General features: G+C 38.9%; 1 protein-coding gene across 2 annotated transcripts in view; it reads left to right on the top strand.

The window, feature by feature from the left end:
• Nucleotides 1-25,449, top strand: part of DPP6 (dipeptidyl peptidase like 6) — a 327,308-nt gene that overhangs the window by 205,130 nt on the left and 96,729 nt on the right. For both annotated transcript variants that reach the window (XM_026841734.1, XM_026841733.1), the window contains exon 7: nucleotides 14,308-14,389. In XM_026841734.1, coding sequence (XP_026697535.1) covers nucleotides 14,308-14,389 — 82 coding nt within the window. The remainder of the gene's footprint in view (nucleotides 1-14,307; nucleotides 14,390-25,449) is intronic.

The raw sequence follows: 25,449 nt of genomic DNA, 5'->3' as shown, positions 1-25,449 counted from the left end.
GAACACACAGCATAAGCACATAAGCTTTTTATCTGTAGTAAACCTGGCTAAGAGCAAAAGCATTTGACTGACAGCATAGTTCTATTCCAGACAAAACCGAGGTGGAAAAAATAGAAGTATCATGCATAGTATGTATTAAACCCGCTAAAAATTAACAATACAGTGGTCCAGGAAGTTTGCTACTACTACATGATCTTTCTTCATCCCTGACAACCAACCTTCTGTTCCCCCAAGCTTCAGCTATGTTGCAGTCTCAGCTGTGTTTCGCCTTGCTCTTCATGTTTGGTTGAACAGTGGTGCAGGCAGTTGGAGGGTTGGATGTGTCAGAGGATGGTATCCAGTATAAGGGGAAGATTTGGGAAGTGAGAGGGTGCCAGAAGGCACACAGGTGTTTCAGACATTAGTGTCCTGCAGCAGGATATAGTGATGGATCAGGCGACCACTGGCAGGAGGAGGTTTGGAAGGATTGCTGCATTTCATGTTGATGCAGGAATGATTTATGAAGTATTTTGGGCTGTAAGTAGGTATGCAGCCACTGCAAACCACATGGTACAGTAACAGTTGCACTGATCTTTCAGGTGATCATAGTGCATGTGAGTGTTGGAAAGGGTGGCACATTACCATTTCCCCAGAACATGGGCATTTGTTGTGCCTTTGGAGTTCCACATATGTTTTATGGTGGTGCATAAAGAAAGAGGACAGGTGTAGCAGATAAACATGATGTAACAGGTGATGAAATACTGCAACTGAAAGTAGAGCCTCTGTTGGGTGAAGGGGTAGAAATCTGTTCATCATGTATTTATTTCATATTTAACACAAGAGTGTTGCTCTAATAGATGTATGTGGATGAAGATGATTGAGGGCAGGACTAAGCACACGTACACAGCACAAGTTTCAGTTCTGTTTGACGTTCCAAGTCCTATGGTAATGACAAAATTTGCAACCCACAGGCATCATCTTTGCCTTCCACCTGACCATAACACAAGTGTCAAAAGCCTTTGACACTGAGCAACAGTCCCTTTGCCATTTCTACAAATGCTGTTTTCATGCATTAGTTCTCTTCTGCAAGTAGACACCAGCTTTACACCCTGTCGGGGGTGCCTCGGCATACCTCCAAATCAGCAGTGACTGCTGGGGAACAAACTCACGTCCCCCTGGCAATATCCCTCCTGCTCATCAGTCACTCACTTCTAGAAGCAGGCTGTGACAGTGTCATTTTCCCTGTGCTCTCTCTACCTTGTTCCTCATCCTCAACTATGATCTGCCTCATCAGAAAGGCCAGACGGTTTAGGCCTTGTACCCACTCATGCCCTTGCTACACCCCTGCTGAGGCTAACTAATAAGGAAGCCAATTAATCTAACTGTGGCATCACTTTTTAAATAACGTGACATTAATCTGCCAGCCTAAATTGCTTTTTAAAGGGAAATATCTAATTATTTTTGCTGTGTTCTGCAGACTCTCCAGATTCAGGCTGTGTCTGAAGTCAAAAGGGGCTCATAACGTCATTTTCCCAGATTTCATTCTGAGCTCTTCATAAGTTTGACAAGCCAATTTGGGCACATCCTTAGCACATACATTCACAAATGGTATTTTATACAGGGTGCAGCACTGCAACATTTTTCCGTCAGAGCTATTGTGGAAGTAAACTCCCCACATAAGGAGTAGCAAAAAAAAATTTGTCTCTCTATAGGACAACTAATATATGCTAATGACATAGACTCAATGGATTTTATTTAAAAATAAAAATAAGCATGAAGTAGCAGAAAGTAAATATCCCTGCAGGGATACTGCACAGATTTAATTCTTTTTTGTTATTTCAGCCTCCTCAGAGTCTCTTGGTATACTCAGGGTAGAAATCCCTACCGCTTTTGCCACGTTTGCCTTCTGTTTTCAATGGCCCATGGTTTTTAGTTTTCACAGGGGGAGCCTGCTAAGACACGCAGATCTCATTTTCCTGGGCTGAGGTGTGTAGGGGGGTTATGCTCAGTTCAGCTTTCCTGCATGTCACCCATTTTTCTCCTGCTGTTCACCCAAAAATGAGATGCTGGTGTTGTGTGCCATCTAGTGGAACAAGCCCCTGAGTTTGCTGCTCATGGTCCCTGGTACAAACATTTTCGTACAGTCCCATCTGCTTTCCTCTGAACAGTGCTGCTTTTCGGATATATCTGCTGATAACTGCTTACAGCCGTCTACATTATAAGTATTTTCGCAGAGCTCCTCTCATAACCCCACAGTTGCACTTGCCACATTGTAATTGCCAGCTAGTTGCAATTTATAGGTACTGCAATAGCATCTGCAGGTCTAGATGTGGAATGGGTTGATCTCGTGCTGGGAAAAAATGGAACACAAATACCATATAGAGTTATTTCCCAATATTATTTTTCTTAACTTGGGAAAATTAAAATTTAGCAATACAATGTAAGCAACAACCTACTTATGAAATCCAACCACCGAAAATGGGTTTATTCTTTGGTGGGTTTTAATAATGTTGCTCTTACTGAGTTCAGTGTGGATGATCTGTCAGTCATGTCCTTCACTGAAATAAGGACAAAAGCTTAGTTTGTTCAGAGTTTACATGGTCAGGCCATGACTGGCCAGAGTGTTCCCCTAACCTTGTTGCAGGATTTCCCTCACCAGTGTTAAGGTCATTTCACACCAGTGTGTGCTGCTGGACCACTGGTTTGATCTGGCACTGCAGGTCGTAAGCAAGAGCTAATTTTAGATTGATATTCAAGGGGGTACATCTACCTTTAACTTTTGGCTTTGACCAGCAGAAATGTTACATGTTTTTACAGTTCTGTGTCGGTTTGCATTCCCCAAAATAAAGCCCAGCATAAAACATATGTTTCCTCAGACCTCCTAGTGCTCACCCAGTTCTGCATGAACTGTTTACCTCTGACCATAGCTAGGTGACAGGGATTAGGGCTGACCCCCTTGTGAGCTCTGAGCAGTGTTAGCACACCCAGCTGGGATGTGTCAATGGGAGCTTCCAAATATGCTTATAGGGATCAGTGAGAAAATCAGGAGTTATTCCCACTCCTCATTGATTTTTTGTTTGGGAAGGAGTGAATTGTACACAGTTACTCCTAAGCAGAATCCATATTTTTTCACAAATTTATATGGTGTAGTCAGAGGAGCATGGCAAGTAGATCACAGGAGCAATTGCAGAGCTGAGTTCAGCTCTTCCTGCCTGCTCTGCTAAGGTCTGTAAAATACCGCATGCATCTCCTACACTGAACTCCCAGTAGCTTCAAGAGAAGTCCCATGAGTTGAATGAGTGCAAAATATACATTGGAGATCCACAGAAGTGATAACAGGAGGAGGAATAGAGCCTGTGCTTCACTGTAAGTAAATTTTCAAAGTGATGTCTGTAGATCTCTCTGGAGAGCTCTCACTAATGTTCCTGTCTCCTTCTTTTATATGAGCTACTGGCAGGAAAGAGGTTAAAGTTAATTAAAGAAAACTTAATCAGATTTGTACATACCCTGTTGTATAATGTTTTGCAAGACAACAAGGTTTTCCTTGCACATGCTCCTATTTCCATATTCACAGTGAGAGAATGTGTTTCATTATTTAGAATTATGGTTAAAAAAACTTCAGGAAACTGGCTCTGCTGCAGATATCTGTCCATTTGACCAAGATTGTTATATTTTATTTTGTTCTGGCCTGTTAATGCCCCTTCTCTATATCATTAGAGAAACTTCCTGTGCCTCAGTGTCCCCATCTGCAAAGCAAGGAAAGAAATATTGTTTACCTGACAGAGAGGCAATATGTAATAATAACTGTAGAGAGTGCTGCACAACTGCACTCTTTAACATTTATAAACTTGTACAAGAACCCCCATTTTATTTTAAGAGGGAAGTACTGTAATTAATAGTCCTTTTTCAGCTAATTAAATTGTACTTGGAGAAGCTGAATATTTTCCCCCAACAATGATAAATAGAGGTTGAAATTAACCCTTATGAAAAGGTATGTAAAACCAAAACAATTTGAAATTTGTTAAATGAGTAGAAAAACGTATTCTGTAGTTCACAATCTGCTATTGCTATGTCTTTCTCTTATCCCTCTTTACCAATTATGATTCTATAGTTTTTATCATCTTTTTGACATAGTTTATATAGTTAATTAAGGCACCTCTGCTACATAGTGTGGTGGCTTTTATGTTAGACTATAAATAACAACATCCTCATGATGTGATACGCTTTTTCAGTTGTATTTTGACAGCAGAAGACTGGCCCTTGAAATAGTTACACTTGATAGCTTTATTGTGGAACCTGACCTTAAATCCTCTGAAGTGGATAGGAATCTTTTAGTTGAGTTTACTGGCATTTGGCTCAAGCCCTGTTGGAGCCGTTGGGCTTCTTGCATTTTATAATAATCTGAATTAAACACTCTGTAAATCACTGGAACAGTGGTTAAATCACATACTGGCTTATTGCTTGCAAACACATTTTGTACCTCTTTAAGAAGAAAGAGCCAGCATTTTATCAAGCAAGGCCGTTATTTGAGCATCACTCACTTCTAAGCAGTGGCATGTTGAAAGCAGCTCAACCTTGGAAGACAATTCAGTCAGGACTCAGCTGTGCCGGTGGGAGGAAATCCACTTCAGCAGTTCAACACCATATCATTTCCTGAGGGGATTTGCCATTTGTTCACCCATGTTGGTCACTGCTTTTATTTTTTTTTTTTGTGAAATGTTCCTTTCCTGTGTAGGCAAAGCAATTCTTATCGCATGCTTCTCTCTTCCTGAATCAGCTGTGATGTGGGTGGACACCTTAGAAACCATGTATAGCAATAATAATAACGAATAGTCCCCTGATGGGAGAATTTGCTATTAAGAATTAGAGTAATGACTGCTGAGACTGAAAAAGGAAAAAAAAAAAAAGTTCTTGGGTAATTAATAGTTAGATGCAGATGTTAACAGTTTAGCAGAGAAAAGCCCAGCAACCAACCTCCTTATGTTACAGAAAAGGTCAATATCTTATGGCTCATCAAGAAAAAAAAAAAAGAAGAAAGAAAGGGTTGAAGCAATCCCATAGTATTTGCATGAGGCAGCATCACCTGAAATGAAGGCAGGGTTACTATTAGATTCTATTCTTGAGTAAATATTCTTCACTGGATTTGGAAATGTTCACATGTCCCAGTGTGAATGAACCTCTCCAATTCCCAGGCTCAGCCTCCAAACCACAGACACCGACGCAGTCCACATGCACATCCCAACCTGACCACTACCAAAACTTGGCAAATACCCATGGGTTTTTCTCCTTATTCTTACACAACAAGGTTGAGTTTTGACAGAAGTACATTCAGTTTTGACAGAAAACAGAAATAAAGGTGGATAATAAAAGCATACAAAATGGTGGTACATAGTACCAAATAGGCAGCTAACCACAGCCTGTACAGTTGCTGTTTCCATGCATCACCTTCCCAGAAATTAAATTGTTCTGTAGGTGGATTTTCATTGTGGGGATTGCATTTTTGCAATTTTTGGTTTGCATTTTTGTCCTAATGCTCAAGGTTCTGGGGAGATTTCCACTAAAATAAGAACAAGAAACATGCATTTCCCCAGGGGGCCATGATAGCAGTGGAGACACCCTGCAGCCCGGGCCTTGACTATTTGTTGCTGTGGTTGGGTGATAAACTTTTTCAGCCTACTTAAACACTCAGTGCGTTGTCGTTTGATTACACATTACAAAAAAATGTGCACTGCGTGTTACAAACCACAGACTCATTTTTTTGCGGGCACCTGAAAAGAAAAGAAATTTTTTTTGAGGAATCAAACATGCAAGATTATGGGCATTTTGTTACTGTCATGGGGTTTAATGGGGCCTAGGCTCAGGCTATATAGTGACCTGTGCCCTGTCACTGAGGACTATGTAGTGATCTGTGCCCCACCTCTGAGCAATATATAGTAGTCTCTGCCATAGCACTTCTGCACCTCAGTGGTGTCCTGGGGCTCCCATTCCTCCTTGCTACCTGGTTCTGTGATGACTTCACAGGTAGACACCAATCAAATTTAATAGGCTGAAAATCTCTTGTTATCCCAAAACAGGCATTCTGCTCCCTTGGGGAGCTCAGAACATATGGGGAAGAAGGGAATGGGAAAATTTAGGAAATGCAAGAAAGGACCTTTGGGTGGAGAAAGGATGCTACAGCCAGGGCTTTTCTTGATACAGTAACCACTGAAAAAGTCTCTTTATAAAAAAGATGATATAATCCCAGGCTGATAGCCCACACTGTGTCACATCAGCCTTGATGTCTCCTCATCCCTTATCCTAACCTTCCATTTATTGAATGCTCCACTACAAATTTAAGGAGATAAGACTGGAATAGAAAAGGTTGCTTTCCCATGTCACACACGATAAGGAAATAGAAGAATGAAAGGACCCCACATATGCAGAGTTATGAAGGCAAAAGTTACACCTCATTTCAAACATAAGCATTTCCTCTTACCAGTATACTTGCAGTCTATGCATCTCTGTTATGGGGCAGAACTGTAGGGCTGGAGTGATATTTTAGTCCTTTAAATAAGGAGAGTATTTTACAATCCACTTTTAAACTGTATCTGAAATCAGGCTAATAGTGGTATTTCTTAAAAGTGATCATATCACTGTTGATGAGAAATGGAGATAATGTCTCTACTAAGTGTATGCCTTGTTTATTTTAACTGATGAGGACATGGTCTATGTGGAAAGAGGCTGTTCAGCAGTGTATTGTGTTTCAGTATTCCTCAGAACCTACACACAAACCTCCAAGAGCTCATCCTGTTCACATGAGAATAAATAAGGTTTGCTCAAAGACTCTTAGTTTTCAAAAAGATACAGAGAATACTGAGTCATTCTGGTTTTGTCTGAAACCCACTAACACAAACTGTTAGATTAGTTTAGAACACAAGCCCAAGAATCAATCTTGCCCCAATTAAAAGTGTGACCCAGTGTCCAGTTAAGTCATATTGTAACAAGGCACTTCTGCTGGCTCTGATAGTAGGAGATCACAGCTGTATCTCATTTTATGTACTAATAATCCCGTATTGCTCTCTGCAGGCATCACATCATGGTGCTATATTTTTGTTAGGGTTTGGAAGTCTGACAAGGTCAGCTGGATGGAAAATGCCAAGGTTTCATCACAAACATCCTTTCCTGGAGACTGGCAGAGTTGCTCTGAAGAACCATGTGCATTCATCCCAGGCTCATTATTTTTGAGATTGTCCCAGTTAATTCTTAAACATCTCAGTACTTACTGGGCTGTTTTTCTTCAACCTGTTCTTTTCTGGTACTTAGATGGCTGAACTTTGGCTAGCTGTAATTCTGAATAGCACTCTTGATGGCATTCAGATATTTAGGTTTTTGTTTTACCATGCCTGTACGTAAAGATTGTTGTACGTAAATAGACTTGAAATCTTGATAAATCCAGTGCCTGGAGTAGCTCTGAGATCAGAGCTGGCTGAGAAACTTCTATAGCATGAGAGAAAATTACTTTTAAGTGGTTGTGTTTATCACCTGAATGCTATCACCTCTCATTGTCTCTTTAGGAAGCAAAATACAACTCCAGGAACAAAAGTTCTTTTAAAAAATGGAGTAAAAATTCACTCTGTCATCTATGATTTAGAGGGGTCACATGAGAAACATGATAATGTCATCATTTTAAAAGTAATGCTACCAGTATCCAAGGACCATTTCCACTGTTTGCTTACTCAGGGAAACCTAAAGATTTTGATCAACGGCTTGCAGTCCTTCAGCCTCCATTACCGTGACTCCTAGCTGTGTACCAGACTTGGATGCATTTTTAAATCAGTTTTTGTAGACCTCTAGAAAAGCAAGCCTGTGCCATCATTTTACATAATTTCCAATGGCAGTTGGTGGCTCCTTTTCTGACAAGTGATTGATTTTAAAGTGGTATTAGTGTTGTGCAAGGTTTTGCGAGCCCAGTACCAATTATTACATTGATGGATGCTCTACAGACACAGGCAGACTATAATCAAAAAGATCTCTGAGCTCATATTGTTGGCTTGAATCTGACTGCATTGCCAAATTATGGACAAATGTTTTAGGTTCCCCTGCTTTTTTCTTTCTTTTTTTTTTTTTTTATGTTCTAAATCCATAGAATTCATTCATCTTGGACAAAATGGCTGGTGAGCTCAGTTGTTTTTAAGAACAACTGAATGATCTGATGTGTATGTGGAGTTGAAACTAATAAGTTTAAAATTGCTTTCATTATCTTCTCCTACTTTTGTTCACTGAAAAGTGCTGTAAGGAAAATATGTGTATGTGTGCGTATGTGCATTAAATATTCAATAGCGGACAAGCCTAGATGAATGGAAGAGCCTTACCCATCTATTTAAGCACATTTATTAGAATTCCAGAAGGATTCTTTTATTTGCATCTTCTGACAGTCTGATTTCTTGATTATCTGTTCTGGCAAGTCTTTGATTCCCATTTGTATTATATTTTATTCTATCTCACTGCGAGTCTCTGTGTATCTCCTGGGAAGCAATTTTCTTAATGTCACCTGTCTCCTCTTCTCCTTGGTAAATACTGAAGTAAACAAGTCATTTAATTGTTTAAGGATGCATTTTTGTTTCTCAAGAAATGGCATTCCTGCTTCTTGGAAATCTTTCCCTCTTTTTCCAAGTACGTATCCGTGGTTCTTTGTACATTTATCAACACATATGTTTTACAGACTTCTATTTCTTTTCACAAATTTTCTCCATTGCACTTTTTTTCTTATTACATTTCAGAAGATCTTAAATATTATGAAGCTTCCAGTTCTTTATAACCTTTCCAGATTTCTTCTCTACGTGGTGGTTTATGTCTCTTTTCTTTCCTTTCTAAGGAAGAAGAAATCTGTGCAAGCCCGTGTCTGATTTTATGCTATTGGAAGTAAATGGGAAGACACCACATTCTGGGTCTGAGACAGATAGATCAGATATATAGTTTTTTATAGTTAACCACGAAAAAGGCTTAAAGTACTGTGAGCTGATGTGCTTAGGGCTGGGAATAGTCAGTGCTGGCTTGATGCAAAATAACAAGAGGGGATATTTCTGGCTTCCCCACACTTTTTTAAAATTGTCTTTATTTCTTCAACTTCATTGTCTATACTAATGAAATTGTAATATACTTTCTATATTTTCCAAATTTATGGCACAGTTAAGCAAGGGGGTTCAAAGTTTTTCGTAAGAACTAATTCCAGCTCATATCCATAGTGTTGGTTATTTGTTTAGAGGATGGACACATCAGAGTAGCCTTTGGTGCAAATTGTTAATTTTAATCACATGCGCAAAGAATTTCCATACAAATCCTATTGTTCTGCATTTAAAATTAAAATTAAAAGTTATTTAAACAGACCCTAGAAGAACATACCATACCCCAGAATTTAACTGCTTTTTTTCAATTTCTGACTTTTTCACTCTGGCATTATAAAATATATATATATATATATATATATATATATTTACTTTTTTTTTAAAGTAAAAGGAGCCTCTCCCTCAATTACAGTGGAACATTTCTGTTGTTTTTTAAGTTGCTTCCAAAGAACTTAATATAGAACAATTTGTCATTTTTGTGCTCAAGAGACTCAGTGCCATGAAGTCTCTGAGGGAAATTGGTCTTCTTCAGAATAGGAGAAAATGTCAGAAGAGAGAACACACAGATGTAAAAATTTCAGCAGAAACAATACAATCTCTTTAAAATTAGTTCCTTATTAGTCATGGTATTTTTTAAGGTTAAAACCAGGCAACCTGATATAATTGATTAGTTTCTTTTATTCAACGTATATATTCTGAGCTAAATTACAAGCAAAAATTATTTGGCAGACAGCACACTAATTGCACTCAAGAATTTCCCTTATTTGGAAATTTTGAGGGGAGACTTTTTGGCAGAAACTTCATCTAGATGAGCAAATTTCACAATTTACTACTTCAATAATGTTTTTTGAACATTGTGCTAATAAAACCATGCCCATGTCTGGAACAGTTTAACAGCCTCTAGTCTAGACAATGTCATCTTAACGTGGAAGAGTTTATACAGCATCTGCTCCATCTTCTGTCAGACCTAAAACAACATTATTATTCCCTTCTTTCCTGGGGTTTAAAATCAATCATTTTAAGAGATGATAGAAACAATGGCAGCCCTTTAATAAGTCCTTGCCATTTCTTTGGCTGGAAATGAAGATTAAGGTTCTTTTCCTTAAGGAAATAGTGAAAATGGTGTGAGGATGCAGGATGTAGTTCTTCATGCAAACCAAAACCAAGAGATACAGACTGCTTTCAGAATAACCTATTTCCAAGCAAGCATCCTTGCACAAATGAGCTCACAAGGGGAAGCCTCAGATCCAAACAAGCCCCAATTATAAGGGTCTGTGAGGAGTACTAGCTCTTTGGAGAGGCTGAGATGATCCATAATATTGATTGATTCAAGAAAAAAATAGAGTGGAATTTTAATCAGGCAGTTTTGGAGGAGAAGCAAGGGCATAGCTATGGAGGACTATAGCTTATCAGCAATAACATACCTCCTAGAAGGAGCTGACCACCATGCGATCCCATTTATGCAGCACTTGGAAGATGGACGTGTTTCTCCCAGGATATAGGTGTGCATTTGGTCTCACTCCCTTAATGGATTTTTACCAAGGAGAGCTAACGGTCCAGAATAGTACGAGGTAATTGGAAATGTGTTCGATAGCTGCTCTCCAGACAGATTTCTTAGTTTGAGGAACACTAAGAGCTTTCCTGGGGAGAGCAGTAGAGAGTTGTGGCCATCCTGACTGGAGCAACTGTGTAGACAACTCCTTCTCCTCTCTGTAGGTGATATAACAGGTTCGTAAAGGGGTTTGCTTGGGGCTGCCAGGGAGGGAGTCCACATGTATTCCACCTCAGACCATGCACCTGACATAGCCCAAGGAACATAACCCATGGGAATCTGGTCTTTCACATTAAGGTTCACAAGTAGGCGAACTTTATTTTCATGCCACCTTCAGGCTTACTGACAGCCCAGTCTCCCCTGGCCCATCTCCAGATCGTTGCTGCAGTTTCTCTGAAGTCTGCTAGATCAGGCTTGGCAAGGAGGGATGTCTTCTCAATACCCTTGCACATGACGCTGAAGTTTCCTGCGGGTGAGGGAGTGAATGCTGCTACTCTAGGGAAGAGGATTCTCTTCACAAGAGATGAGGAACAAGACAAAATCTACCAAGAGAAAAATGTCCATCTTTCAGGAGTGTTTGTGGGGGCGAACTAGGATCTTAGACTGCTATCATAGCTTGTGGTAAAAAAGAGTAACTCACAGTGTGATGATGGATGCCTGGCTACCATCTGCTTTCAGTGGTCTACATCACAACCTGGATGTTCATGCTGTTATGTGCTGAATATAGGGGCAGTTTATGGTAACTAGGTTTGTAGATCAGGCACCTCCAGACAATATGCAATTCTATCAGTCAGCCTTTCTATCTGCATATTTATTAAAAGATTTCAAGGCAAACAAGCAAGATTTTGCTACAAAACAGTTTCCTCAGCTATTCTGAACAATTTAAGAAGGAACTCAGGAGATGCAATTCTATTTTTCCTCAGCCGTACCAGAGAAAGGGAAGATGACTTCGCTTTTTTGCCTGCAGCAGAACTTTTTGCTGGTAGATTGGATGGAGTGCTTTTCCTTCTGCCTTATCAGCTACCAAATCTGGTTTATGCAGCATTTCTCATTGTGTTAGTTTTTCTCTTCTGAAAGATGATGCAGTGAGCAGAACTTGTCTGGGCTCTGGTCTGAATTATTGGCTGTATTTATCTGTTCTTTAGCTCCACCTGTGTTATCTGAAACATTACAGGTTTGAAATCTTATAGTTTGTATAATCTGTTTATTTAGGGATTATATTTCCCCCTCTATTTGTAATTTCATAGAATTATAGATCACAGAATGGTTTGGATTGGAAGGTATCTTAAAGACCATCTAGTTCCACCCCCTCTACCATGGGCAGGGACACCTTCCACTAGCCCAGGTTGCTCAAAGCCCCGTCCAACCTGGCCCTGAACAATGCCAGGGAGGGGGCAGCCACAGCTTCTCTGGGCAACCTGTGCCAGTGTCTCACCACTCTCACGGCAAATAATTTCTTCCTTATATCTAACCTAAATCTACCCTCTTTCAGTTTAAAACCATTACCCCTAGTCCTATCCCTATGCTCCCTGATAGAGTCCGTCCCCACTTTTCCTGTAGCCCCCTTTAAGTACTGGAAGGCTGCTATAAGGTCTCCTGGAGCCTTCTCTTCTCCAGGCTGAACAACCCCAACTCTCTCAGCCTGTCTTGCTCTTCACCATAGATAAAAAACTCCAAGAACTAGATAGTTTGTTTGACAAATAGTGAAGTACTTTTTTATTCTCCCATAAGAGGTTTTGATTTGACTCACTGTTTTTCTCTCTTCCTCCTATACTCAAAGGTTACTCTCTGTTAAGATAATCAAGACAGCTAGCCAGAGAGTCTTAACAGGAATAGCTGACTTGAAACTGAAGTAGCTAATGCATACAGGCTTGAACAGATCCAAGAGAAGTTGTATAGGTATTCTTACTGGAGTATGAATTTTGTGACTACTATCTGTAGGAGTACAGTATGAGAGTTATGTTGTCTCTTGTCCATATCTTAAGAAAATTACTTGAGGCTACCCACAAAAACACCTTCTAGTTGAAGACCATGAGAAGATATCATTTTACTCCACCATCAGTAATTGTGGATGACACTTTGCCTATAGAGCCTATCTGGACACCCTGCAGTACATTCAGACATGAAGGGTCAGTCCCTTAACAAACTGCTCTTGCCCCTCCACATTCCTAATGGATCCCATCTGCATCAAAGATGTAATTTTGACCACTTTAATTTTAATTGGCTCCACAGACCCCTTCTCAGGGGCCTTGCAGACATTATGGGTTATGATTTATAACCACTGATACACATATTCTAGCAGGAGAGCAGAAGTTGCTGTTTCAACTGCAAGAGTTACGGAAGGGGGAAACTATAGGCATTGGTGTCCTCCTCTAGGGTCTGCCCTGATTCTAGCTGGCCTTTGAACAGGAGTTAACAGGAAAAAATAGTTTTTGCACGTTGGATAAACTGCACAAAATAAAATTTCTAAACATTCCTCTTGCTGCTGTCTTTGTACTTGCTACAACAGCCCCAGTGCAGCAGGAATGTGCAGCCAAGGGAATTCTTGTCTGAAAGGGCAGAGCTGGAGTGTAACTGTGGTACGGTACCAGGTCACAAAGCAGGCAATAAAGAGAATTCAGTTAGTGTCTCATTATTGCATTTAGTTTTGTTCTGTTTTGAAAATATGATCTGGAAAACATTCCCTTTAATGAAGAAATAAACTGTACAAGAAGAGAACGCTTTTTGCTTAAGGGCTAGGCAGGCTTTGGCTCTTTTCTCTGATTTTGGGTTATATTGGCCTGAAATTGCCTTGTTATTCCTATCTGTAGACCAGTGATGATAATATCCTTACTTTTAAAAGCAGTTTGAGATCTGCTAATGAGGCATACTGTATACAGGCTTTATTAGTGTTCTTGTTTGTAGAATATTACTATACACAGAGTTATAGCAGTGTGACTTCAGAATATGTAATGTAATTATTTGTGCTGAGTATAAATACAGTCAAGGCAATGCTGTCTGTGATAAAATGACATTATGCTGCTCTGACCTTTACCAAAAATGCCTCCTTTTTCTATATTGCATTTGCTGTGTCTCACTGAAGTTCTGCTACAAAATGAATGTAATGAATGAAGGAACAAGAAAAGCATTTTTATGTTCTTTTCCAAAAAAATGAGGTACTTGGTATTAATAGGAGCTTTTCCCTTCGAAGGCAGGCTGCATAGCAGTTGTTATACAGTTGCTAAACTTTTCACCGTCATGTTCAAAGGAAAATTATTAGGCATAAAAGCCACAGGGTGAAGAAGATGAAATTATATTTTTCTTATGGCAGTGTGATTCAAAAATATAATTATTGTTTATCCTTTGTGGACACCATCAGTGTTGATAAATACAATTACTTTGTTTGCCATCCCTTGACTAATTCTTAAGGCTTAGGCAAGTCAGCAGTGGAACTAATGTGTTTAACTTTATATTAATAAGAAACAGAAATTGTCAGTTAAATACTTGATCTTACCAATGCTTGCTAGTGGTATAGTGCTTACCTTATGCTAAAAAAATCTACTGACATCTGGCACAAAATACTAGATGATTCCAGCTGAAAGACACCTTATGAGGTCATGGTGGATTTCCAAAGCAGCTGAAATAAGGACATTTCTGAAGCTGAAATCTTTTTTTTTTTTTTTCTTTTTGCAGGGATCCCCAGAATTTGTATCCCCCTGAGGTCAGCAATGCAAAGCTTCAGTATGCTGGTTGGGGTCCAAAAGGGCAACAGCTGGTAAGAGAAAGAACAAGTGTGCAAATGAATTTAGAAACCATCCTGCTATGATGTGGAACTAAACAAAGAATAATTCTTTATTGACTATTTTCTTGAAACCTGTGTGGTAACTTCTAGCACCTTTCTGGGCATTGTTTTATCATGTAATTTATTTATAAAGTTCCCAAATACACACATGTACTACAAAGTAATTCTATCTAAAAATAAAGAGAAAGAACTCTTTATGGAAGGGAAGAACACTTTATGAGAGGATGCAACTGCTTCTCCCAGTGCTGGACAGACAGATTGTAGACATAATAGACAGTATGATTTAGTTAGCATATCATTGCTTCACAAGGGCATCTTCAGACTTGGCACTAGGGATATTTTAATATTAGCAGCTCTGTTTGGAGAATGCACCTCTCTAGAGCAGAGTTGCCCTGAATTTGCCTTGTAGTTGTTTGTGAAATAGACAAAAGTAGGAGTATATTCTGGAAAGCGTTCAGAGTTGGCTTAAAAAAAAACCCCATTTGTCAGGGATTCATTGTGTTTCATGGAGCCCTTCATACTGCAACAATCCTGAAATCTCCAATGTTTTGTCCCTCAGCCACTGCCATCTTGGATTTGCTCATTTTTTAGAGCACATATTTCCTGGTCAGATCCCCTGGCTTCGTTTCCTGGTGCAAATCCAGTATTAAGGTTTTGCGTATTCCAAACACTCTTTCCACTGTAACAAGAAAAGAAAAAGTGGCAATTTCTTTTTTTGCTATAGAATTTTTATACCAAGAAATGAGCTTTACAAGTTTGTTATCTGATAAAATCTGGCATGTCTCCTGTCCCCAGTCCTCTTGGGGATTTTTTGTCTGTGTCCTTAACTAGATTGTTTTCAAATTTTGTGATTTAAAAAACAGCAATAGGAGACATTATAATTGCTGATCTGCAAGTCAGGTTGGAGGAAACATAACACGCAGGAACAGGAAACGTCTCTCCTCTGTTTTACTGGGAAAATCAGGTTTGAGAGAATCATTGATCTCAAATCTGATAGGAATGGAGATGCAGCAGCTTTTTACCTCTATGCAAAAATGAATTCTGAGGAGTTAATTTTTTTCATTGCACACATACACATGCCCCACTTTCATCCTCTTACATATGCCATTTCAAATTCCTTAGTCTTCTGCCCAACAGATCACTGCTGAGCAGTTTGTACTGATTCACAGGGATTGGGGTCTGATCATGACCAAACTCTTTTTTTCTGTATTCATTGGTGAAGACTGATGTGATATTGTCATTGGGTTTGTGGCCAATTGATGATAATGCACATTAAGTTCAAAACTAGAGACTACCTTTAGGACATGGCAGAGAAAGCAAGAGACCAGCATTTTTTCATTCACTGTTCACTAGCTCCTTCTATTTTAAGTCTAGCAAACTGAGCTTCACAATGTATAGTGAAAGCTACACCTGCTAATTGAAAGGTAGCATTGAGTTGCGTTGGTGATTTTTTCCATCTCACAAGTGAATCTTCCTGTATTTAATATAGTTTTGCTATTTAATATAGTTTTGCCTTCAGCACCTTGAGTCACAGCAGGTTATTGATTCACATTCATGTTATTTTACCAAGCTGAATGGGTGTACTTAACTTCCACCTTGGAAAGAAGATTTAACATTTTTCATACCAAAGTCAAGATGACCAATTTACTTCCTCCATTGCCATCTCTACCAAAGTAACATAACTATATAGAAAAGAAAAATATTCATATCAAAATGGACAAATTATATATACAACAAGACAGTGTAATCAGTCCAAGAGAAGGTGTCTTCACTCCCAGCTTTATCCTTTAATGCTGAAATAATTGATAGCCCTTTCCACCAATTTTTATTAAGAAATATACATCAAAAAAACTTAATTCCCTAAGACATCAAGTTTAGTACATGTCCTTTCTGAGGGACTCATGGCAGATTTTTTTGAAGTAACTTCAAAGATTCCTGTTACTATTGAATTCCATATGAATCTTGGAAATATCCTCCAACAGTGGATTTGTTCTGTATATTCCTTTTTTTCTTTTGGTTTGGGGTTTTTTTGGGTTGGTTTTTTTTTTGGTTTTTTTTTAGCTTCCAAATATGTAAATCTGTTGGCATGTAATTCAGCTGTATTCCTTGTTCTTGCATTTGGAATCAGGGTGGGTGAGGAGAACCTCACTGGTATCTTAAGCATTCTTACATACCTCTAACATATGTGTCTTTTTGCTCTTTTCTTTGCCAGTCATTTACCTTAAAATAAAATTACAAGTGTAGTTTATAAAATAAGCAGGCTTATGCATGCATCAGTATAATCTATTTGTAGCTAATGATCAGCAGATAATTGACAGAGGAGAAAGAAACTTTAAAAAAAAAATATCTACAAGCATTATAAATGAGATAGAGAAAATATACAGTGCTCACTGTTCTGTATTTCAGGACTAATTGCCCAGAATATAATTTCCAGTGAAATTTGTGTCTTCTTCTGTGGGGACATTGAGTGCAAAGGCAGAGAAAAATTGAAGTCTGTAGTGTGAATGTGCTTCCTAAATGTAGGCTGGGTTCTGTTGGAGGAGGAGGGAAAAAAATGTCAAGTGGAATGGAAAGGAGTAATGTGCTGGGATCTATATGTCAGCTTCCCTGGTTCTAAGTGGTTACAGGGTCAAACACATGTTGGGGTCCTACAACTGCACCTAAGGTACACGAGCATGTGTCAGCTCCAGTTGTGCTCACAGCAGCACCCCTCTGCAGTCTGCAGCCCAACTGCATGCTACATCTCCCAGGAAAGGTGGGAGCAAAGGGGGCATGGGTTTTGCATCACCTTGAAGATACCCAAATTTTCAGGAAATAAAAAGCTTTCTCCTTGAAATCTCCTGGTTTGTATTTCTTTGGCAAAACAAAGGAGAGTAACAGGGCTTGGTTCCAAAATTTTTTATTCCCTTTGTAATTTTATTTCATTCTTCCTAGGGGAACTTTTGGTCACTGTGTCTGACCTCTTTCTTTCTTGCATGTGTAATCATTCAAAAAAGAAACAAATCTGAAACAGAAGAAGCCTGAATGATCTGCATTCTTTGTGCTTAAAAATAAACGATGGAACTTTCCCAGGAGCAATTTTCTGTTTATCTTGTTTTCTTTTGTCCTTACTCATTAAGTTATATGCCAATTTTTAGATGATTAACTCCTCAGAGCATGGTTCTTGACTTCTTACTACCCTGCAGAATGCCACACATGCCAACAGAGCTGTATAAATAATGGCAGATATTGGATCTGAGAAAATCTATGTCAGAAGATCAGAATGCAAAAAATCCCTCACTCTGGCACCTAAGAAAAATGCTTCAGCCTTTCTCAGATCTCAGTCAATGTCTTAACAAATTAAATCTTCCAAAACTGGTGGAAGAATTGGGCCCTTACCAGTATGAGCTCCTGAGTCAACAGAAGGAGAGACACTAACTTCAGTGCAAGAGGGAACACGTTTCTTAAAGGTGGCTGTTATTAAAAGGCTCATTCCTCTCATTTGTGCTATGACGTGAGCCATCATTAATGCCTTTGTAGAATGAGTGAATTAAATTGGAATAGCAGTGTGATATAGTCACTTCTTTGTGGGTGTAAATGACTATGCAAAATGTCTATGAAAACCCATCCTTTTCATGGTGCACCTGACAGCCCAGTGTCCCCCTGGTATTTGACGGCATCAGCTTACAGGCATTCAGCACGGTGCTTGGTGGTTTTCAGTGAATAGGCTGTATTATCCTCAAACAGTCTGTGGCATACTTTCTAGCAATATGAGGATGTTGGTGGCATTATAGAATTGCAAAGCAGTCTTAAGGTTAAGTCTTTGCCCTGATTTGTGTGTGGTTATCTTTGTAAAAATCTTGACTCCTTAGACTTCCTCTCTTTTTCTCATCTTGCCATTTATGACTCAACAGCTACCCACTTTTGGAGTTTCAATTCTGGCACAAAAAACCTTCTGTTAATTAATCTTATTAGAATGTTTTATCAGTTTCATCACATTACATCTTTTAGAGCAAGGTTCTGCCCACATGCAGAGGGCTCACATGAGTTTTCTGTGGTACATTTGCCCCAATAATATCGACGCAAATGTTAATAGTTACTATGACCCTGAACTCAGTTTCCACAAAACTTGTGTGCCTGACAGTCTTGGACCCCTCTATTTATCAAGAAAAATAAGTACAGTGTGAAGAGGTTTCCTTTGCTGGTTTGCTTGGCAGCATGGCTGAAGTCAGGGACTGCTACTGTCTAATGCTTATCTGTAGCTGAAGTGCTCAAGGAATTAAAAAAACCTGAAGCTTTTCAGGAGGCTGTTATGTAAGTTATCCCAAAACGAGCACATCCAGGTTCAAAATATGTACTGTAAGGACAAACTAGTTATATACATGGGCCCTATTGTCAAAAAGAAGGAGCAAGCAGTAGGACTGCTCTAATAATGTGCAGTGAATATTTGCCTGCATTGTCAGCACTGAAGTGCAGTTCACAGGAGTTGTTGAGCTCCAGTTTCAAAAGCAGAAGAACTTCTGCTGTGCTGCTATTTTCCGATTTTTTTCTCCTAAATCAGAATCTGTAACAGCCCTGACAGATACTAATGATAAAGGTGACACATCAGATGCTGTGAGAAGCAGTTCTGCACAACTTTAGAGGCAGCAGTTATAATTCAAAAAAACCTCTCTCATAGATCATAGTATTTATTCTTCAGCAAAGAGAAACATTTTTTTTGAGGTTCTCCTGGTAAGTCAGTCTTCTACTGTTTCCACTATTTCTTTAAAGTACTAAAAACATACATGAAGAGGATCATACTTGCCCAAAGTTTTGTATGCCCTTGCACTTACTGCAACCCCAGAGAATGGTCAAAATGGGTTTCTCCTGCGTTTATAGTCAATAAACCTTTTCCAGTGTCAAGTCTTTTGGAGCAGCAATACTAACTTTTATTCCTGTAGATTATGCAGCAATGAAGTGTATAATCGGTTCAAAGGTAATAGAAGTTATGTTTCACAAGCAGGTGCAGAGGTTACGTTAAGAAATCTCAATCTCAGTGAAATGCAAATGCTGGGGAAAAAAGGAGGAAAAGTCTTTCAGCCCCTACTATGTTAGGGCTTTGCTGGTGCCATCAAACAGTGAATGCTCATGCTGGTAAACAGCTTATTGTCATACATATTACTGTTTTAAAAGTGCAGTACAGTTAAGAAAAATGTCTTGCCAACTAGAATATCTAGATGCAAAAAAACTGACTAAGTGATGACACCTGGAGTGACTCCTCTAATTAGCAGGTTTATCCTCACCTGATTTTGTGCTGTCATGCCAGTTTAGTTCTAGGCAAAAGGGCTGCATAGATATAAAGTGAGGAGAACCATTTTCACAGGAGGTACTGAATCATCTGCTGTTGTTCCTAATCCAACAGAACTTTTGAACTGCTGTGTGTATAATTGCTGTAGGTCTATTTGTCTCCACCATTATTTCATAGATTTTTACATCATTATTTTCAAGCTGTTCTCTCACCTTTTCATTTTTCCAATGACATCTGAATCAATATTTAGCTGTGGTCTGCTGTATGTAATTATTCTGGCTTGGTTATCTTGCTAGTTTCAAGGAAGAAAAAGACCCTCTTCCTAATGTCTATATAAGCCCTATTTAAGCATGGTGAAGCATATTCAGGCAGCTTTTTACATGGTCCCTGAATTCTGGGAAAACAGGAGTTTCAGAATAACAATGTGCTGTCTCCCCCTCATCCCCTCTTCCAATGTCAGAATATTTTTTTTAGGAAAACCCCAGTAAGACATATTACACTTAGACTGAATACCTAGACAGGTTATTCTGGTTAGGGATTCTCCCTTCTCTCTATCTTCCCATTTTATTCAAAGAATTCCACTGGAAAAGTGTTGTGTCCGTTTTTTCCTTTGATGCTCTGCTCTTTGGTTACAGTGGCAGTAGTGTCCTGTTTTTATTTTTGCGCATCCTTGTAATTTCCTTTGGCATCAGTGGGCTTGATGTGTTTGGTCCTTGTTCACCAAAGGGAAGCTTTGGCCTAGTCAGTGTTATGGAGCTCTGCTGAGAGCAGTTGTGTCCCTTCCCATCTCAGCAATCTTTGTACTGCATTTTCATCAGAGGCAAAAGAGCAAAATATTTAAGATAACTGAAGATGCTACAATAAATGTTATTGAAAGAAGATACAGGTGATTTTCTTGTAAATAAGCTGTTGCTCTTTTTGTGGGTGTGAAAGATTTCAGAGGAAAAAATGCAATTTATTGTTTGCTATAGAAGTTTTACCAATAAATCAGAGAAATTTACTGCTTTTACATCCAAATATGAGACATAGGATGATGTAGGGTGTAGGACATTGCCCCTGTAGGTGACAGAGTGCCTTAGGCTTCCTCTGTGACTTCATACATGTCACCTTGTTTTCTGGGTAAGTTACAGCATGAAGATGGCAATATATTCCTACCTTACAGTGGATTTACAGCATTAATATATAAAATGTTGTGGACATTTACACTCTGCATTAAGAAAACCAAGTATGTACCTACAGGAGATGCATGCATTGATGGACTTGCTAGCTTAGAGCAATTGTTTCGTTGCACTATAGGGCAAGCTGAATTCTCTTCCTTTATATGTTACCACACTACATTATGTGCTACTGCAGTTGCATAAAATCCAAAATTCCTAAGAGGACAACTCTAGTATAGGGTGAGTTCCACTGCAAATAATTCCCTCCTATTACAGAGGTCTAAAATGTTGATATTCCTTTAATTTCAATTGTACTTTATGGATATTGAACCTGTATCTTTTGTTAAGGGCATTTTTCATTTCAGAGATCTAACAGCTAGAAGCATCTATTTTAGGTCTGTGCAGAAGGGTTTCTGGCATCTTACAAAATGGTTGTTGGTAGATGATGTCCATTGAAATAACTGTTTATCGAAGAGTGGGTTTTTTTGAAAGGTGCTATTTTGTGCCATGAAAATAGTTACCTTTTACTTTAGTAATTGGTGAGAGTATGATTATGTGATACATGTTAGGATGCACGACAAGCAGGACTAAGCAGTGCCATCTAAGGGATACAGATGCCACCTAAGCTCACCTTCATTTGTGGCAGTGGTCTCTCCTTCCCCAGAAACTGCCATTCATCAGACCCATGAGAAAGCTTCAGGAATAGTTCTGTTAGCTCTACTCTTCAGCTCCTGGAATACATGCTGATCATTCCTATTACTAAACATTGTATTAAAAAGGAATATTACATTGACTAGCTGACTGTCCAAGGTCAGATGTGTACCTGGAGGAACCCTGAATCTCAGCTGCCAGTTTCTTTATGCTGACAAGTAATATCTGCTCTCCTTAGCCAAATATTCATTCTATAACACAATAAAATATTTAAAATGAAAGACTCTGTCATCTCACATTAAATAATCTAATTTGTAGTGATGCCCTACATAACCATCAGCAATACTAGGTTACAGAATACAAGATAATCCATCAAGCAGAATTTAAAAGCAGAATCAGAGTTCCATACTAAATGGTACATTTACTGATAAATTCTTTAATATATCAAGGCAGTTATAAATTAAAATAACCCCATTAGAGTCCAGGGCAAGGAAATCCAAGAAGACATGGTTCTCTTTGTTGAGGTGAAATAAACCCTCTTCTTCTCACTGAAGAACAGAAAATAGGACAACGTATTGAAACATATATTTTTAAATCTCCAGATCTCCAGAATCATGATAATTGCTTCTTTCATTGGACTCTGGCAGATTCTAGGTGCAATCAGAATCTGTACATGTTGTGGGCTAGCCTGCTCACAGAATACAAATGGAAATACACAGCATTTGTAATGATGCAATGTCAAAAATGTGGAGAAGCTTGTAGAAGACTGAGAAGAATATTAATGCACTTAAAGACTTAAGCTGGGAGAAGCAAGGCAAAAAAATCTCTTCTGTGCCTGATTTAAACGGAATGTGACTCTAGATCATAGAATTCAGTCATTACTCCTATAGTCCATTATATGGGACTTTTATCTCGAGTATCAGTTTTGCCAATTCTGGATTGTCTCTAAAGACCGTAAAAACCACAAGATCTTACAAACTCTTCAGCTTTCTAAAGGGAGCTTTATCATTTCTTGGAGAAAAGGTTTCCAGACTTTACTGAATACTGTATACACTCCACAAACATGATTTAGTAAGATTGCTAATCTTAGAAAAACCTTAACTGTTCCTAACATGTAATTGCAATATATAGGTGTTGGAGAACATACTTCATACTTAAATAATATTACTTACAGCAGATCTGTATTTTCCCTAGACTTTCTTTTGCTGCTAATTTACAAAGCCATTCTTATTGCTCTTCATGTACCTCACTGAATTCAGCTCCAGACTAGCTTTGATTTTCCTAACCGACATGGAGAGCTATATGCTCTCTGAAGAGGTCTTAAATGAGGCCAGGACACTGCTCATAGAAATAGAGGATATTTCTATGCATGAAAGAATGCTTTTCCATTCTCTCCGACTCCCTAGTGTCTTTGCTGATCATGTGCGATGAAACCAAAACTAAGTTCTTAATGTTTATTTTACAAGGCATATTAGCAGTTTCCAAGATAGATGGCTAAAATTGGGAGATCTCCACAATCTACAAGTGATGACTCTTCTGCACCTCTTTTTCTAGATATGCAATCAAAGCCACTGAAGGCAACAGATTTTTCATTTGTCTTTTACAGTAACTCTGACAGTTTTCCGTTGCAGAATCAATTACATTTCCTTTCACTGTATTGATTTCCATGCAGTTAATCTCTTATACTACTGATACCAGATGCGTACAAGCCTTCGATCTCCAATGAGAAGTCATGAATACTGGTTTTGATGTGTTTATGGATCAGCACAGTTGTTACATGCATCAAGCTGTACTACTGTATTCTCTGGTTTTAGTGGTCCGCTGGGGTGTTTTCAGTTTTGTTGTCCTGAAAGCCTTCCTGCAGAATCATTTTAAAACTGATATAGGCCTTGCTTTGGTCTGTATGCCACCTTTGCCCATCCCTGGGCAGGGTAAAGTTGAATTAAAGTAAACCTTATCTATTTGTTGCATACCTTCAGAAACTGCTATGTCTTCTAAATCCTTGGCTTGGTAAGGAGTTAGCTTCTTTCTTTGAATTAAAGAAACCCTGGTATGAAAAAATGAACTGTAGCCTTTTCTGTCAATAATTTATCAAGATGTGATTCTCTGCAAAGTGTTGATTGTGTGGAAGAGTTTTATTGCTTCATCACCACTTCTAATAATGACATTTTGGTTTTGCAAAGAAAAAAAGTTGATTTAAAAATTCTACATCTCATTCCTCCATCATAATTGTTATCTATCTCTTTCCTAAATTGCAGACATGAACCATTTGATAGAGAAAATGAAAATATTTTGAAGTTTTTTGTCTTACATTTTTTTTCCACTTGCTATCAAGCTATATTTAAATGGCAACCAAAAAAAAAGCCTAATTAAAATACTAGCTCTTATTATGTAAGATGGTGAGAAGCAGTTTATGGCTTTATTACCCTTTTTTAAGAACTTAGCTATTTGAACATCAAACTTTTCATTTTATGAGATTCAAAAGAAGAAATTGGCAGAGTATTCATTAAATAATGCATAGTCAATCAGCAACAAGCTTTAGAAGTGATTTTGAATTGATCACACATTTTTCTGCTGCAGTTGATGTAAGAATGATAACTGCAAAATGCCAAGACCTTTCCGGTACAATGCTTGTCAGATTTCCTTGATATTTCAAAGTGAAAACACAATTATCATATCTGTTTCAAGATGCTGCATGGACAAGGATGGGCATGCTAATTCCATGTGGTAAGGACAAGATTTAACTTGGACAAAACAGCAGGGAATCTTTCTCTCTTTGCAGTTTTTAATTTTCACTGTCCTCAGCTTCCAGGTTTTGTATGGCAATGGAAGAACAAAACTGGCTTGAGAAGGGCTATGTCCAAAATATTTGTATGGAATTAGAGAGCGCTAGAAATGGAGGGGAGAAGGAAGAGGTCTCCTCTGTGTCCATTTTCAGGAAGAGCTTGATCGTGCTCAAAACGATTTATAGTCATGATATGAAAATTCGAAACCCTGGAAATATTTTCCTGAGGCTTTCAGACCAATGTGATATATTAACACCTTATAAATATCTAGATAGTTAATACACAGTTCAGCACAAAACGTTCCTATTGACACCACAAAAAAATGAATGGAAGTTAAAAAATTTTAAGGTTCTGCCAGAAATCCTACTGGGCTCTTCTTCACAGGCCACATGTCTTGCCAGGAGCCTGCTCCAGCTTGGGCTGCCCAGGGTCTGCAGCTTCCTTCAGTGCACACCCACCTGCTACAGCATGAGGGCTTCCACAGGCTGCAGGTGGATCTCTGCTCCCCCGTTAACCTCCATGGGTGCAGGGGCACAGCCTGCCTCACCATGGGCTGCACCACGGGCTGCAGGGCAATCTCTGCTCCAGAGCCTGGAGCACCTCCTCCCCCTCCTTCACTGACCTTGGTGTCTGCAGAGCTGTTTCTGTCACATTTTCTCACTCCTCTCTCACATCTGTTGCAGTGGTTTTACCCTTTTATAAATATATTGTCACAAAGACACTATTAACATGGATGTTGGGCTCAGCTTTGACCAGCGGTGAGTCTGTCTTGGAGCCATCTGGAACTGGCTCTGTTCAACACAGTGACAGCTCCTGGTGTCTTCTCACAGAAGCTACCCCTGCAGCCCTCCTTCCCCTGCTGCTACCAAAACTTGACATGTAAACCCAATACAAATATTCACATGCACTCTTGACTGAAGAGATAATTGACAGAAAGTAGGTAGGAACCTTAAATTGTATGTAGATTGATTTCAAGCAGTTGAATCCCCATTTATATATCAGAGTGATGTGGTCCTGCACCATTCAAGGACTGCCTAACCTTACAGAAATCTGGATTTACCTAAAATGATTAACTTAATTTGCCCGCATATATTCTGATAGGTCTTATGTGGTGAAATGGGTGGCTGTTGCTTAAGAAATTTCATGTGATTGGGGTTTAGATAGAAGAGCCCA

This window comes from Athene cunicularia (assembly GCF_003259725.1).
Source record: "Athene cunicularia isolate RWA chromosome 2 unlocalized genomic scaffold, athCun1 chr2_part1, whole genome shotgun sequence".
Classification (NCBI taxonomy): domain Eukaryota; kingdom Metazoa; phylum Chordata; class Aves; order Strigiformes; family Strigidae; genus Athene; species Athene cunicularia.
The sequence above is the reverse complement of the archived record's forward strand: the minus strand, read 5'-3'. Positions and strand labels throughout refer to the sequence as shown.